This window comes from Kryptolebias marmoratus, linkage group LG13, assembly GCF_001649575.2.
Source record: "Kryptolebias marmoratus isolate JLee-2015 linkage group LG13, ASM164957v2, whole genome shotgun sequence".
Taxonomy (NCBI): domain Eukaryota; kingdom Metazoa; phylum Chordata; class Actinopteri; order Cyprinodontiformes; family Rivulidae; genus Kryptolebias; species Kryptolebias marmoratus.
This window is the reverse complement of record NC_051442.1, coordinates 14,409,730-14,422,309: the sequence shown is the minus strand read 5'-3', so window position 1 is coordinate 14,422,309 and position 12,580 is coordinate 14,409,730. Positions and strand designations below refer to the sequence as shown.

Below are 12,580 nucleotides of genomic sequence, written 5' to 3'. Positions count from 1 at the left end.
TAGTACTTCCATACACTGCAAAATGTTTCACAGTACATTTTTCACTAATTTACTGAGAGCAGCTTTACCAGCAAAGTCCTATATTTGACTGCTGTTTCCTGCTGTGGTTCACAATTCAATTATATTACTTTAAACCACTTTACAGTTCATGAATTCTAGTTAGAACAGCACGAGGAGGAGTTTGTGAGTTTTAGCTTCATTTTTTGACAGGAAATTGAGGCTCGAGCCTACCTCAGCTTGTTTTATCCTCGATTAAAGGTAACTCACAGTAATTCACCTAACGTTCACGTCTTCAGACTGAGTGGAAACCACAGCAGCCGGGCGAGCTGACACTCTCTTCTGCCCGTCTTTTTAAGCCCCGGTGCTTTGCTCCGACAGCATTTCACTGAATGACGGTAACACAGCAGAATGCTGTTCAGACTTCCATGTGACTTTCAGAGCAGAAGTTTACAGTTCACACAGGCACCCAGCGGAGGAAGCGAGGAGCCAGCGGCTTACAGTTTGGTTAGCTGAGCAGTGGGTCTTCAACTGGAAGAGATTGAGCAACTTCATGTGAAAACATGACGACACAAAAAGCAGAATTGTTTTCAATGGATTCCTTATCTGCATAAAAGTCTGCAGTGTGCTTTTATTTTCGTCCTCGCGAGCAGTGAGGCAGCTGTCTCACCCCGTTTAATGACTTTGTTCACACTTGTCAGCTTGAAGAAGAAACGTTGCAGAAAGAAAGCCCTCGCGTAGATAATACTGACTCACCAAAATGAACGTTATCAGCAGAACTTAATAATTTGACTGAACCTAAACGCGTGCTGTTTTTTGATAATAATGTGAGTTCAGAGGAGCTGAAATTCCAAGACGAGCAGATTATGTTTAAAGGCACTCAAACGTAGAACAAGGTTATCCTGAACTGTATCAAATGGTGCAGCTTGAAAGAGTTTATTCCAGATTTGATTCCAGCTGTATTGATATAAAATGCTGAAATGCTGGGACGCCCTCAGTGTAAAGAAAGCACTCCTATCTGCATGCTCCGCTTAACAAATCCAAGTGTAAATATGCGCCAATGCATCAAAATTGTCAGACTAGGTAAACAAATGCAGGTTATTCGCAGCCAGTCACAAATTTTACTTACAGATTGTCCATTTAGGGTTTACGTTACCCGCCGACATGAGAACAAAATTGTGCAGATTTTCTTTCTTACTTTATGAATTTTATTTTGACCCGTCTTCTCCAACATTGCAGTGAGTACCTTTAAGTGCTCCAGTTTTGGTTGTGACCCCCGGATTAGCTCAGAAATAGCTTTTTTGTTCCCCCACCACTAAACATCTCTCTCTCCCTGCATGCCTGGTGGACAGGCACGTGTATGACAACGTGGGGTTGAATGTGGACCCCCACATCTACGAGAACATCAGCGAGCTGAGGGACGCCACGCCCGATCTGATTCTGGCCGTCAAACCCAAGGTTCCCGTGGAGGACGAGCAGGTGACAAACCAAGACACGCGGACACCTGTGCGACTTCTCCTCTGAGCTGTTTCCTTTTGTTTTTTACCTGAATCTCTGTCCTGTCTGTAGTTCACAGGCGCCGAGTTCGATGATGACAAAGCTTCAGCGAGTGACTCCTCTCTCCTGTCATCTCGGCTATCAAGTGTCGACCGAGCCGAAAGGAACTCCCGAGCCCTGAGTCTCCATAACTCCATCACCAAGAGTAAGAGCTTTTTGTCCTGTTTCAGATGAACTTTACACGCTGATTTATGACTTTACGTGTACTTACGCCGTTCAGCTCAGTTAAAAGGGGTGGTAGAAGAAAGGGGAATTTAAAAGGACAATTCAGGACATTTTATTAGAAGGTCAGTGGAGTCATTTGACCCTGATTACGAGTTCAAAACAAAGCTTAATTATGAGACACAACAGCTGGCACAATTGCTCAAATGATACCAGAACAGAACGGTTATTCGCAAATCTGCCTAAAATGAACCACAAATTCCTTTTTGCCAAGCTTTTTTTTTTTTTTTTTTTTTGCTTTAAATCCCCCCTTTTTTTATCATCCCCCCTGTTTTTCCTACTTTTTGTCCTTGTTCTTTAATGCACACTGCCGCCGAATCCGCTAATCTAATATCACCCCTGCTCTGCTGCCACCCCCCGCCAGGCATGGGATAAAAGGGGGGGACAGATGGGTAGTGGGAGGGGCGGAGTTGTAGGCGCGCCTCAAATCAAGGAACCCCTCTTACACCATCTGCTCTGCCTCCACTGAGACTGTGAGACTCATCATTTAGCCGCTAAAAGAGCACACTCGCTCATCATCTCGTCCTCTGATTTTTGTGGGGGCAGTTTCTGAAGCCTCTTGATTGTTTTTTTTTTTTTTTGCCTTTACATTCTTTTACAGAAAATCTGCAGCAACTTTATGAAGTATTATGCAATTTTTTTCCACTGAATTTTAAAATTTAAGGCCTTAGTAAAGGTTAAAAGGTCGTTTAGAAAATATTTGTGTTCGATATTCCAGAAAATATTATGTTAATAATGTATAAATCACTGATTTGTTTCATTTTTTATTTACATCTAAACTGTTAACAGACACTATTTAAATAAAAAGAAGCAAAAATATATGTATAGCAGCTAGCAAAGCCCATTCATGATTTCACTTCCTGTGTGCTGCTGTGGACTCTGGTCCTGTTCAATCGTCAACGCAGCAGCTCCTCCTAGTGGAGACTCTTCATCAGTGCAGAACCAGACATTTACAACCTCTGCAGTGATCTCCTGCAGATACACAGGGACACGGTGTGTTGTGGCAGAATGATAAATCTGGGCCTCTTTCTTGCAGTTCTCTCCGAGACAACAGATTCGACCGAGGAGGAGTGGCAGTCCATCGCCGACCTGGCGACGGCGTGCCGCAGCATCCTGGAGGCTCTGTCACGAGAGGGTGAGGACGGTTCAGACGCCTCTGACGCTTTAGTTTTAAAATCTGATCTTAAAATGTCGTGTTTTAAAAATAAATTGGAGTCTTGGCCCTGCAGTGGATTTGTTGTATAAACCGTACTGTGCAAAACTTTTAAACCAGGTTTAATTTCTTTATATTTTCCTTCCAATGAGACAGGCTTTTTTGTAATCTTTTTAAACGATTCCCAATCAGTAGTTTTCCAGGCTTTATGAACAAAATTCAAAGTGGGGATTTTTTTGTTTGTTTTTTTTTTGGATTCTGGCTGCTTTTTACTCATTTTCTGCCCAGCCTTTGTACCTGATCATGACAACATATTGTACCATTAAAAAAATGAAGGAAGTTTCTGAAAGTCAAAGACCTGACAGACCTGAGAGATGCGTTATCCTTCAGGAGTTTATAAACTGTAATTCAGCTAACAGCTCTTTGAAAATCACCTTTTTGATGCTAATGTGATTTTATTTGTCTATCTGTGTTATCTTTAATTTTTTATTGATTCAGCTAAAGAAACAGGAAGAAAATGTTTGTTTTTTGCAGAGGTTTGGTGGTAAAGTGCCTAAAGATCCAAATTAAAACGGTTTATTTACTGACTTGTCTATTACATGTCAACACATCACTGGTTCATCTTTTGATTCTAGGAGGCGTTTTTTTATGCCTAAACGATTCATAAGTTAGAGTTAAGTGGCTTAAAAAACAAAACTACATTCAGCTGAAAATGGTTAGGTACAAGGGTTCAACTGAAAATGAGTAAAAAAGTTAACAAAGTTCAAAGAAAAACTTTGAAAAAGCTTCTAAATATTGATATTGATTAAAAGATTACAAGAAAGTCTGGCTCCTTGGAAGTAAACACAAAGAAACGAGGGGTGACTCGAGAGTTTTGCACAGCCCTGTAATCTGTTTTCAGTGCTGATAATGTGGGTCATGTTCTTCGTCGCAGACCGAAAAGCTGGAGACCCCTCCCAGGCAGGACTGGATCAGACTGATGGCAAGCTAAAGGACTTCAAGGAGAGGTGAGTTCCAGTAAAGATGAAACCGTTCGGCACCTCCTCAGTCAGCCTCTCGTTTTTCTTTGTCTCAACTCTGAAAGGGTCCACCCCATCGTCCTCCCAGTTATTTGGACCTTACTGGTTCCATCCTGCTGTGTGAATCAAAGTGATGTCCTTCCTTTGTCAGCGGCATGTCTGACTCAATACCATCTTTCTGTGAACCTCCAGCTCTGATCGATTTTATTTTTCTTTGATTTTCTTTTTAGCTCTTTGGTTGCCTTCCTCCCTTTTCATGTAATGACTCATCATGCAGAATTTGCAGCTGACACGTTTTTGTTTTTTTTTTCCCAACAATTTTTCTCTCCCCAAAAGAACTACAGGCATCACTTCCATCTGAGCTCAAAAGATCAAACCTAAATCTCTTTAGCAAAGTTTATTTATGGCCCACAGCTGGAGGTGAAAGGGCAATAATTGGTGTGATGCCTGTAGTTATTTTGAGTGTTTGTTTTTCTGTTGTGTTAGCAAAAATATCTTATGAACCGATGAAATAAAATGAAATTCAGAAAATAATCACTGGATGCACATCTACAACTTTTGGAGTCAATCAAATCCAAGAAGACACACTTAACCAAGACAAAACTGGTTATAACTCTGTCAGTTTTACAGATATGGAGCTAAAATTTGGCGTGGCAGTAGCTGAGAGTCATCCCCGACACATACTCTCAGTGCTAACACATCTCAGGATGTCTCGCAGTATCGCGAGAGACTGAGCAAGACGTTTTTGTCAAAGTTTGGCCAAAGTGCAGTGGTGCCTTCAGAAGATTTTTAATGGGGTGTCCGAATTGGGGCCACTGAAAATCCTGGGCTGGCACACCAAAACCAAGAGTTGTTCAGAAATTCTGTTATAGTTGTTGGGACGTATTGGCTTATCCTCTCTTCTTTTCAAAGATGGAGTTTTAGTCACCCTCTCATAGCGAATTAGGAAGCAACTTTCCACCCCAGTGCCACCCTTGGTCCCCCCTTGATGGCGCCACTGCCAAAATGGCTATAGCTTTGCCTTTTTTTACCTCTGGCGTGATAGTTGGTGGGCGATATGCTAGGCCTTTAACTCTTTATGTATTTGTAGGTCATTTCTTCTGCAGTCTGCAGCGTGTAGTCATTATTTATAACAGCAGTCTGAAGAAATGCAGCCCAGGAGGAGAGCAATCACGAAGAGTGGCATTGCTTGTCAGACATGGCAATTACTGTAAATTAAGCTCCAAGTATTCCAGGTTTCATTAAAGGTAGAGTGGACAAATTCTTGACAACAATCAGACTAATGGGAAAAAGTTGAAGGGGGTGTGTTATTACCGAGAACGTCGTCTTCCTTCGGAATGGCTTCATTAACGGGATTGGTTGGGAGTTAAAGCGCCTCGGGACTTTGGTTTCCATTTGTGCATTCAGTGACGACTGCAAAGTGATCACGTCCGCTCCTAAAACGCCCCTGCTTCTCTGTGTGCCGCAGCGACTCTCCCGGCCACCTCGAGGAGAAGGTGTCGCAGCTGGAGGCCATGCTGAAGAAGCTGCAAGACGACCTGCAAAAGGTGCTTTGACTTCCGTGAATGTTAATCTCTGTAAATACATTTTCTACGTCCTCTAGAAAGTCAGCAGGTAGGAAAAAAAAAACAAAGAAGAAAAGAAGTATTTACTTTGCTCAGCTTCCTTCGCCGGAGCGAGAAGGTTCCTATTTGCTGACGCAGCCGTGTGTTTACAAACTCGGCCGTCCACGCACCACCTCAGACCACTATAGAGATGTATAAAAGTCCCAAAACACTTTGAAAAAAGTTTATTTATTTATTACTTTATGTACAGAAACATTTCCACATTTTTGTAATATTGCAGTACAGTTTGATTTTACATGTATTTATGAGAACTCCTGCTGTTATTTCTTTTCTTTTTTTTTTTTCCCTGCACATTTCCACCAAACACAAGTCTGTGTTGCTCTGTTTATCCTTCTTGTCGATGCCTCGGAAAACTGTATGTGATGAACTCAAAGGCTTCTTTTGGACATTGAATGCAGCTGCCTTAAAAAAAACAACAAAAAAAACATGATTCTCAGCACAAAGTCCGCTTGTTTTTCCCAGAACCTTCAGACCCATTTCTCATAGCCTTGCTTAGCAGATGGAGTTGCTCAGTCGGCCACAGACGAGTGGACCGTGTGTTGAGAATAGATTTTGCCAATACTGTCTCTGTGTGTGTGTCTATGTACGTAGAATGCATGATATTTCTCTCAGTTCTGTGGCGCATTTTCTTTTATGAAGTCCTTGATTAGTACTGCTGCTAATTAGTTACTCATCTCTTAACGTTAACTTTAAAAAAAAAAAAATTGATTGACAACAAATTGGTTTTGACAGTTGAGTATTCATTTTACAACCTAGGCTCCGAAAACGAGGAGACGCTGTGTAGAACGTGATTAAAGATAAAACACAGACAACATGTCGAACATTTTGACTACAAAATGTGCATTTTTTTCTGGAAAATATGTGTTCATTTCGATTTTGATGCCAGCATTTATGTTGCAGTGTCACTGGGATGAGAGCAAACAATAAAAAAAAAACGATAAAATAAACATCAGCAGCTTGTTCGGGGGAATAAAAAGAACAAAAATAGTCATGGGGAGAAGTTCAGAGTGCGTGGACACATTTTTTACTGATCTGAGCCTGACTTTTCCTGATAAAACATTTCATGCATGAATGTAATATGTAAAAAACAGAGAAATTTGCTGCAGCAGTTGTTGTATTGAATCAGAAATGCTTGTGAAAACCACCGTCAGTGAATATACTGTAGTTTGTTACTGCAGCAACGTTTTCAAATTAAAACAACGCAAAGAAAATGTGACTAAACGAAGTCCAGAATAGTTGAGGACCATCTAGTTTTGTTTTTGCTATTTAAAAGCACGAAGTTGATTGTTAATGATGCTGTTGGGGATTGATATGTGCACAGAAACATGGATGCATGAAGTCCAGACCTGCCACCCTCTGAGAAGAACCGTGATGAAGGCCTTACAACAATAGTTCAGAGCTTTTAAAGTGGGGTTCTTATGAACAGCTGCTATCTTACCTGTTGTAGAAAGCTCTTTGAACAACCTAGGTTTGGAGAAATAGTTCAATTCTGACCGTGTTGACGAGCTAACAGCTAACTCAAGCAGGGCCAAGAAGACCAAAGTGGTTTGCTGCTGCCTTAAAACAACTCCAACCCCCCAAAATTTTATAGCAGTTCATCCAAATGCTATTTTTCTAAACCTTTACACCTAAAATCGCGTATTAATTGTTCATAACCTTTCCACAAAACTGCTGATCTAACACAGCAGTGTTTTCAAACTTTGTTGGCATCACGTTCAAATAAAATTGGTAGCTTTTTGAAAAATCTATAAAATGTCTTAGCTTTAAGACATGTCAGATCTCAGCAATCATTTAAAAGTTTTGTAAATCGGTGATTTATTTTTATTTACCTTTTACACAGCGCTCCATCCTCAAATGTGTCGATTTGCTGCTTTTCTCTGTTTTTACGGCAAAAGAGTCAACCTGAAGACATCACCTTGGACTTTGCAAACTTGTGCTTGTGTCTCTATCAGTTTTTTTGACATTTTATCAATGAAAAATAACCATCAAACTGTTCAGTCACGACAATAATCGTTAGTCGCAGCCTTATATGCTTTGTAACTGATAAGGTGAACATCAGCCCTTAAAGCACTGATTTTAATAAACGATATGCAACAGTAAAAATCAGCAAATGTTTGATTGTTTTCAGCCGATCCATAATTCAGACGAACACATGCTCAGTTGTATTGGCTAAAAGTGCCTGTGCAGTTTTGGGTTGGGACTTTGTTCTTCCTCACCGCTGTGTGTGCTGCTGTGCGTCACCGCTCTGATTGTCACGTCTTCCTCTCGCACCCTGTGTGCACGGGTTTCCTCGAACGCGGCACTCGTGCCTGCCGCCCTCCTCTCGTTCCTGCCACAGCAATCTGAGCGACAGCTTTTGTTCTCTGTTGTGTGCCGATGTTTTGCAGGAGAAGGAGGACAAGGCGGTGCTGCAGGCCGAGGTGCAGAGCCTCAGGCAGAACAACCAGCGGCTGCAGGAGGAGTCGCAGAGCACAGTGGCCCGCCTCATCAAAGTCACTGAGCTGCTGTGCAACGTCAACAAGCCCTGTTAGCCGTCACCCCCCCACCGCTGCAAAACCATGCAAACCCTCCTGTGCACTTCAACACCCCTTAATTTTGATCAAAAGTACACGATTACCACAGTCTCCGCCCCGAAGCGTGGAACCTTCCTGCTGGATGTAAAAGTCCAAAAAAGAGAGAGAAAAAAGAAATGTTTTAAAAAGACACAATCAGCATCCCATGATTCACGGACAGACCAGCATAGGCGGCTGTCTTGGTGCGCTGTGCCAGAGTGCTTCACTGGTGTGTGTGTGAGTGTGTGTGCGTGTGTGTGTGCTTCAAATACTTGACAAGCTCTGCTGAGTAGCACTTACATAAGAAATGGCAACTAATTCTGAGGGACACTGTATAGCATGTTTTATGGTGTCTTATCATGAAATGACCAAAAGTGTACATATCTATATAGAAGATACAGTAACAGCAGTAATATATGTGAACAGTAGTATTGCTTTTCTTCTCTGTCGGACATGTAGTCGCAGTGTCTGAGTGTGGTTCGTACTGTGGAAGGCCTAAAAATGTAAAAACAGAAAGGGGTAAAAGTGACATTTACAAGCCTGTGGGCAGCCTTCTACTTGAAAAGATGTAATGATGCTTACTGACTCGCCTCGGAGCGAGGTCTGTGACGTAAAGACATCTTTCTCTGCTCTCTTCAGTAGTACTGTATTTAACAAATTATGTCTTTAGGAAGAGGCGATTTAAAAAAATGAATGAAAGGGACTGGGAAAACAGGCGATAAAAAGGTCAAAAATGAACTCTCTTCTTGGATCTATGTTCGGAGGAACAAAAAGGGATAGTGGACAAAGGTTATACCTCTCCTGAAGACGCAGACTCTGGCAGGAAAGAACTCCTTCCTTCCATGACTGCCTGTAGCTGTTATCTTCTAACCTCATTACTGTAGCAGCCATATACTGTAGAAGATTTCCTCCTGCTGGCCTGAACCACTGACCGCCAGAAAGGCAGCTTTTATTTTATTTTTTCAGCTGGCAAAATAGCTTTAGGTGTGTGGAAAAAAAAGCACCTGGAGGTGATGGTGAAATACAGAATATTGTATTTAAAGATGTTTTACGTCTTCGGTGACTGTTCGGGTAATTGTTTGCTTCGGCTCGAGAGCGGTCAGATGAAATCTTACTGTTCCACTCTGCTCTAGTGTGTGTTCCTGTGTGTGTTTCTATGTCGTTCTTGCACCTTTTTTTTTTTTTTTTTTTTGTAAACTCGCACACTGGACGAACTGGACTCTCGGACAGCTTCTCCTCCTCGGTGCCAACGGGAAAAAAAGGCCTACTGATAACAAACTCTGAACTCGACACAAAAACGGGATGATGCCAAACGTCACTCAAACTCTGCTGTTTTCTTGTACAAACTTCCTCCTGTAATTTTATTTTAGAGTCACTGTGAATAACTGGTACCAGCATATAAAGATTAAATTATGTGAAGATACTGCTGAACTGGTGCACTTCCTTGTGTGGTCCTTGTTTCAGCTCCACGTCCTGACAGCCTCGAGGAGACCCGTTTTATTGTGTCTTGTGTATTTATTTAGATTGTAGGAGACTGATCGAGCATGACGACATGCCGAGCCACCTCCCTGCTCCTCCTCTGTCTGTGTGTACGTATAAAAAAATTAACTTATTCATTGTGAAAATGCGGCGTTTCCTTGTAGCTGTATGAACCGAAGGGAGGGCATGAGAACGGCAATGAACTGCACCAGAAAGGATAAAATTTAAAAATAGCCAACAACTTTAATATAGCATGAAACGATGACACTTGAAATGTAATGTTTTAGCTTTTCAGCATTGAGCTTTTTCAGCTGCAGCTCATACTAAATCGAGTCATATGAAATGATTTTACATTTCAGGATATAATAAAAATGATCCGGTCTTTACCAAGTTCTAAAATTCTTCAAATCAAACCTCAAGTGTACAAAAATGCACAACAGACATTCCCATGTCATTATTTACAACAAATGGCTGCAAACCTCAAAGAAACGAAACAACGTTGTAAAGAAAATTGGGGCAGTTCCTTCACAACCATGTGAGAGACTGATAAGGTCACCCAGAAAACAACTACTGAGAGTTACTGCTGCTAAAGATGGTTCTACAAGTTGTTCATCCTGTTATAAATGTTGTTTTTTTACACACAGGGTGCTAATTATGGCTTCATTTCTGTTTAATAAATAACAGATCCTTTTTATTTGATCCTGATATGTAAAAACCCTTGAATTGAAAAAAAGCAGACTTTCTTTTTCTTATAATTATGTTCCTAAAACATGCCTTATTGGGTGAAATACTTCTGTTAGAACAGACGATCGGACTGATCAAACCAGAGTTTGTGTGGAAGCTTCTCACTCTGACTTTGCGCCTACCTGAAAATGTAAGTCAACCCATATTAGTGATTTCATTTTAATTTTTCAGTTGCATTAGCTATTTTATCTCATTTGCAAATAGACGTTTTTAAGAGACCATTAAAACATCTGGTCTTTAATTTGTTGAGGATAGTTCCCGAGGTGTCATGTGATCTTGTGATCTAATAATAATTTATTTCTGTTAATCTCAACATTCACTGAAGAGTCACAACATTTTTGTTTTAAAGCAACAGATGATGCTTCAAATAATCAAGTTTCTGAATAAATTAATAGGTTGAGCTTCTCAAAATTTTTTAAAAATGAATGAACGAAGGAAAAAAGCAGGGAAATAATCTGCAATAATTTGGACGTCACATGCTCCATGACCTAACGTGGAAGTGCAGCAGTCTAAACCTGGTCACATGTAAAGTCTATACAGATGTTTGACAAATACCCGCAAAGCAGATTAAACTAAGACGTTTGTTTAGCTGACTTTGAAATATGATGGAGTGACTGTGGAGGATGTTTGTCATTCTTAGGTTAGTTTTTTTTTTCTTTTAAAAGAAAGAAAGGCCAAAAGCAGAGGGGAAAAAAACTGATGTTTGGAGGATTTATGGGATTATTTATTAGAGTTTATGTAATTTTTAAAAATCAGGAGAAAACTTATTGCAGGCAATTTCAGCTGCAACTCCGTTTTCTCTACATTAAACAAAGATGAATTCAAACACAAGTTAAAACAATTACTCAAACTGATTTCATGTCTTTTTTTTATTATATGCCATGCAGAGCTTGAAATTAAACCCTGTCGGAGTTGGTGTAGATCCATCTGCACCTCATCATCCAGGAGCTGAAACTCAGGGACTCGGCGTCCCGCGCCCGGCCTCTTCCATGCAGCCGGTGAAGGTAAAACCGAGCTGTAAGCAGCCCCCGGAGAGGGAGAACGGTCTCTGAAAGCAACAAGATGATTGGTGTCAGAGGTCACAGCTAAATCCGATTTGCTGAAAAGAAATGGAACATAAAAGTCAGTTGTGGACGTGAGAAGAAAGCACAAGAAATATGTATAATCACAAACTCACGGCCGGCTCCCAGAGCCCTGACACACAAGAGGGTTGTGTTGTGTTTTAAGGTATATAGAATAAGAAATATGACACATTTATTTGTGTGAATAAACAGAGTTCTGGCAAGTTTTCATCTACTAAACACAGAAGACTGCATCTGAAAGATAAGAATAGTGCATAAACATTACAGAGGACTGTATTCAGACAGCAAATGGCTGAAATGCTGTGAGATGAATTTAAGGTAAAACTGATGATAAATATTTGACTTACGGAGTAGGTTGAGTTTTCTTTCCCACCAGCTGCTTATCTAAAGTTACCCAGGTGTAAATCTGTTCCCTGAAATGATTTAAATACATCCATCTCCTCACAATCAAACTGCATGAATGTCCTAAATCGGATTTCTGTAGTCTTTGCATGTACCAACTCCCACCTGTTGTCTGCAGCGGCCATTCTTACCTTTAACTTTAGTTGGGTTTGAAAAACAAAAAAAAGAAGAAATGGATTCATGCTGCCAGCGCATGAGACAATACAGCCATGCTTTAGATATGATTACTGACACTTATATACAGTAGTATCTTTGGTCACACTCTTGGAGTCTACAAACAACATTTTTGGACCCAGTGAAAAGTCTTTGTGCGAGCTCAAAGGTTACAAATCTCCAGTAGCTCTTAAACAGTCCCCCCCTCACCCCCAAGTCCTGAGTATAAAATCTGGTAATTAATGAGCTCATGTTGTGCCAAAAATCTGCTTCCCTGCACAAATGGATCCCTTTTTTGACCCACTTAACTAAAAATAATACCTCAAAATCTCCAAACACATTCAACTGTGAGGTATTTTTGTGAAGTTGAAGGCACTGGGTTGTATTTTTGACAGAGACTTGCTTCAGTTTTTAAACTTGGTACAAACATTTTCTTTTTTTTTTTTTACCTTGCACTCAACACGTACATTCAGCTTTTTGGCTGTGTGAAGTAAAAAAAAAACTGGGCTGTGATTAACAAAGAGAAATAGAATCCCAAACTGTAACGGTTTTCTAAAGAAAGCCGAGAAAAAAGTGGCGCGACACAACAATAATA

The 12,580-nt window shown here is 40.6% G+C and overlaps 1 protein-coding gene across 5 annotated transcripts in view; it reads left to right on the top strand.

Moving 5' to 3' along the window:
* Window positions 1-9,556, top strand: part of zmp:0000001168 (signal-induced proliferation-associated 1-like protein 2) — a 36,463-nt gene extending 26,907 nt beyond the window's left edge. For all 5 annotated transcript variants that reach the window (XM_037979042.1, XM_017431953.3, XM_017431957.3 and 2 more), the window contains exons 11-16: window positions 1,350-1,476; window positions 1,567-1,699; window positions 2,813-2,911; window positions 3,864-3,936; window positions 5,417-5,495; window positions 7,961-9,556. In XM_037979042.1, the coding sequence (XP_037834970.1) occupies window positions 1,350-1,476; window positions 1,567-1,699; window positions 2,813-2,911; window positions 3,864-3,936; window positions 5,417-5,495; window positions 7,961-8,104 (655 nt within the window). In that variant the 3' untranslated portion in view covers window positions 8,105-9,556. The remainder of the gene's footprint in view (window positions 1-1,349; window positions 1,477-1,566; window positions 1,700-2,812; window positions 2,912-3,863; window positions 3,937-5,416; window positions 5,496-7,960) is intronic.
* Window positions 9,557-12,580: the final 3,024 nt, after the last annotated feature.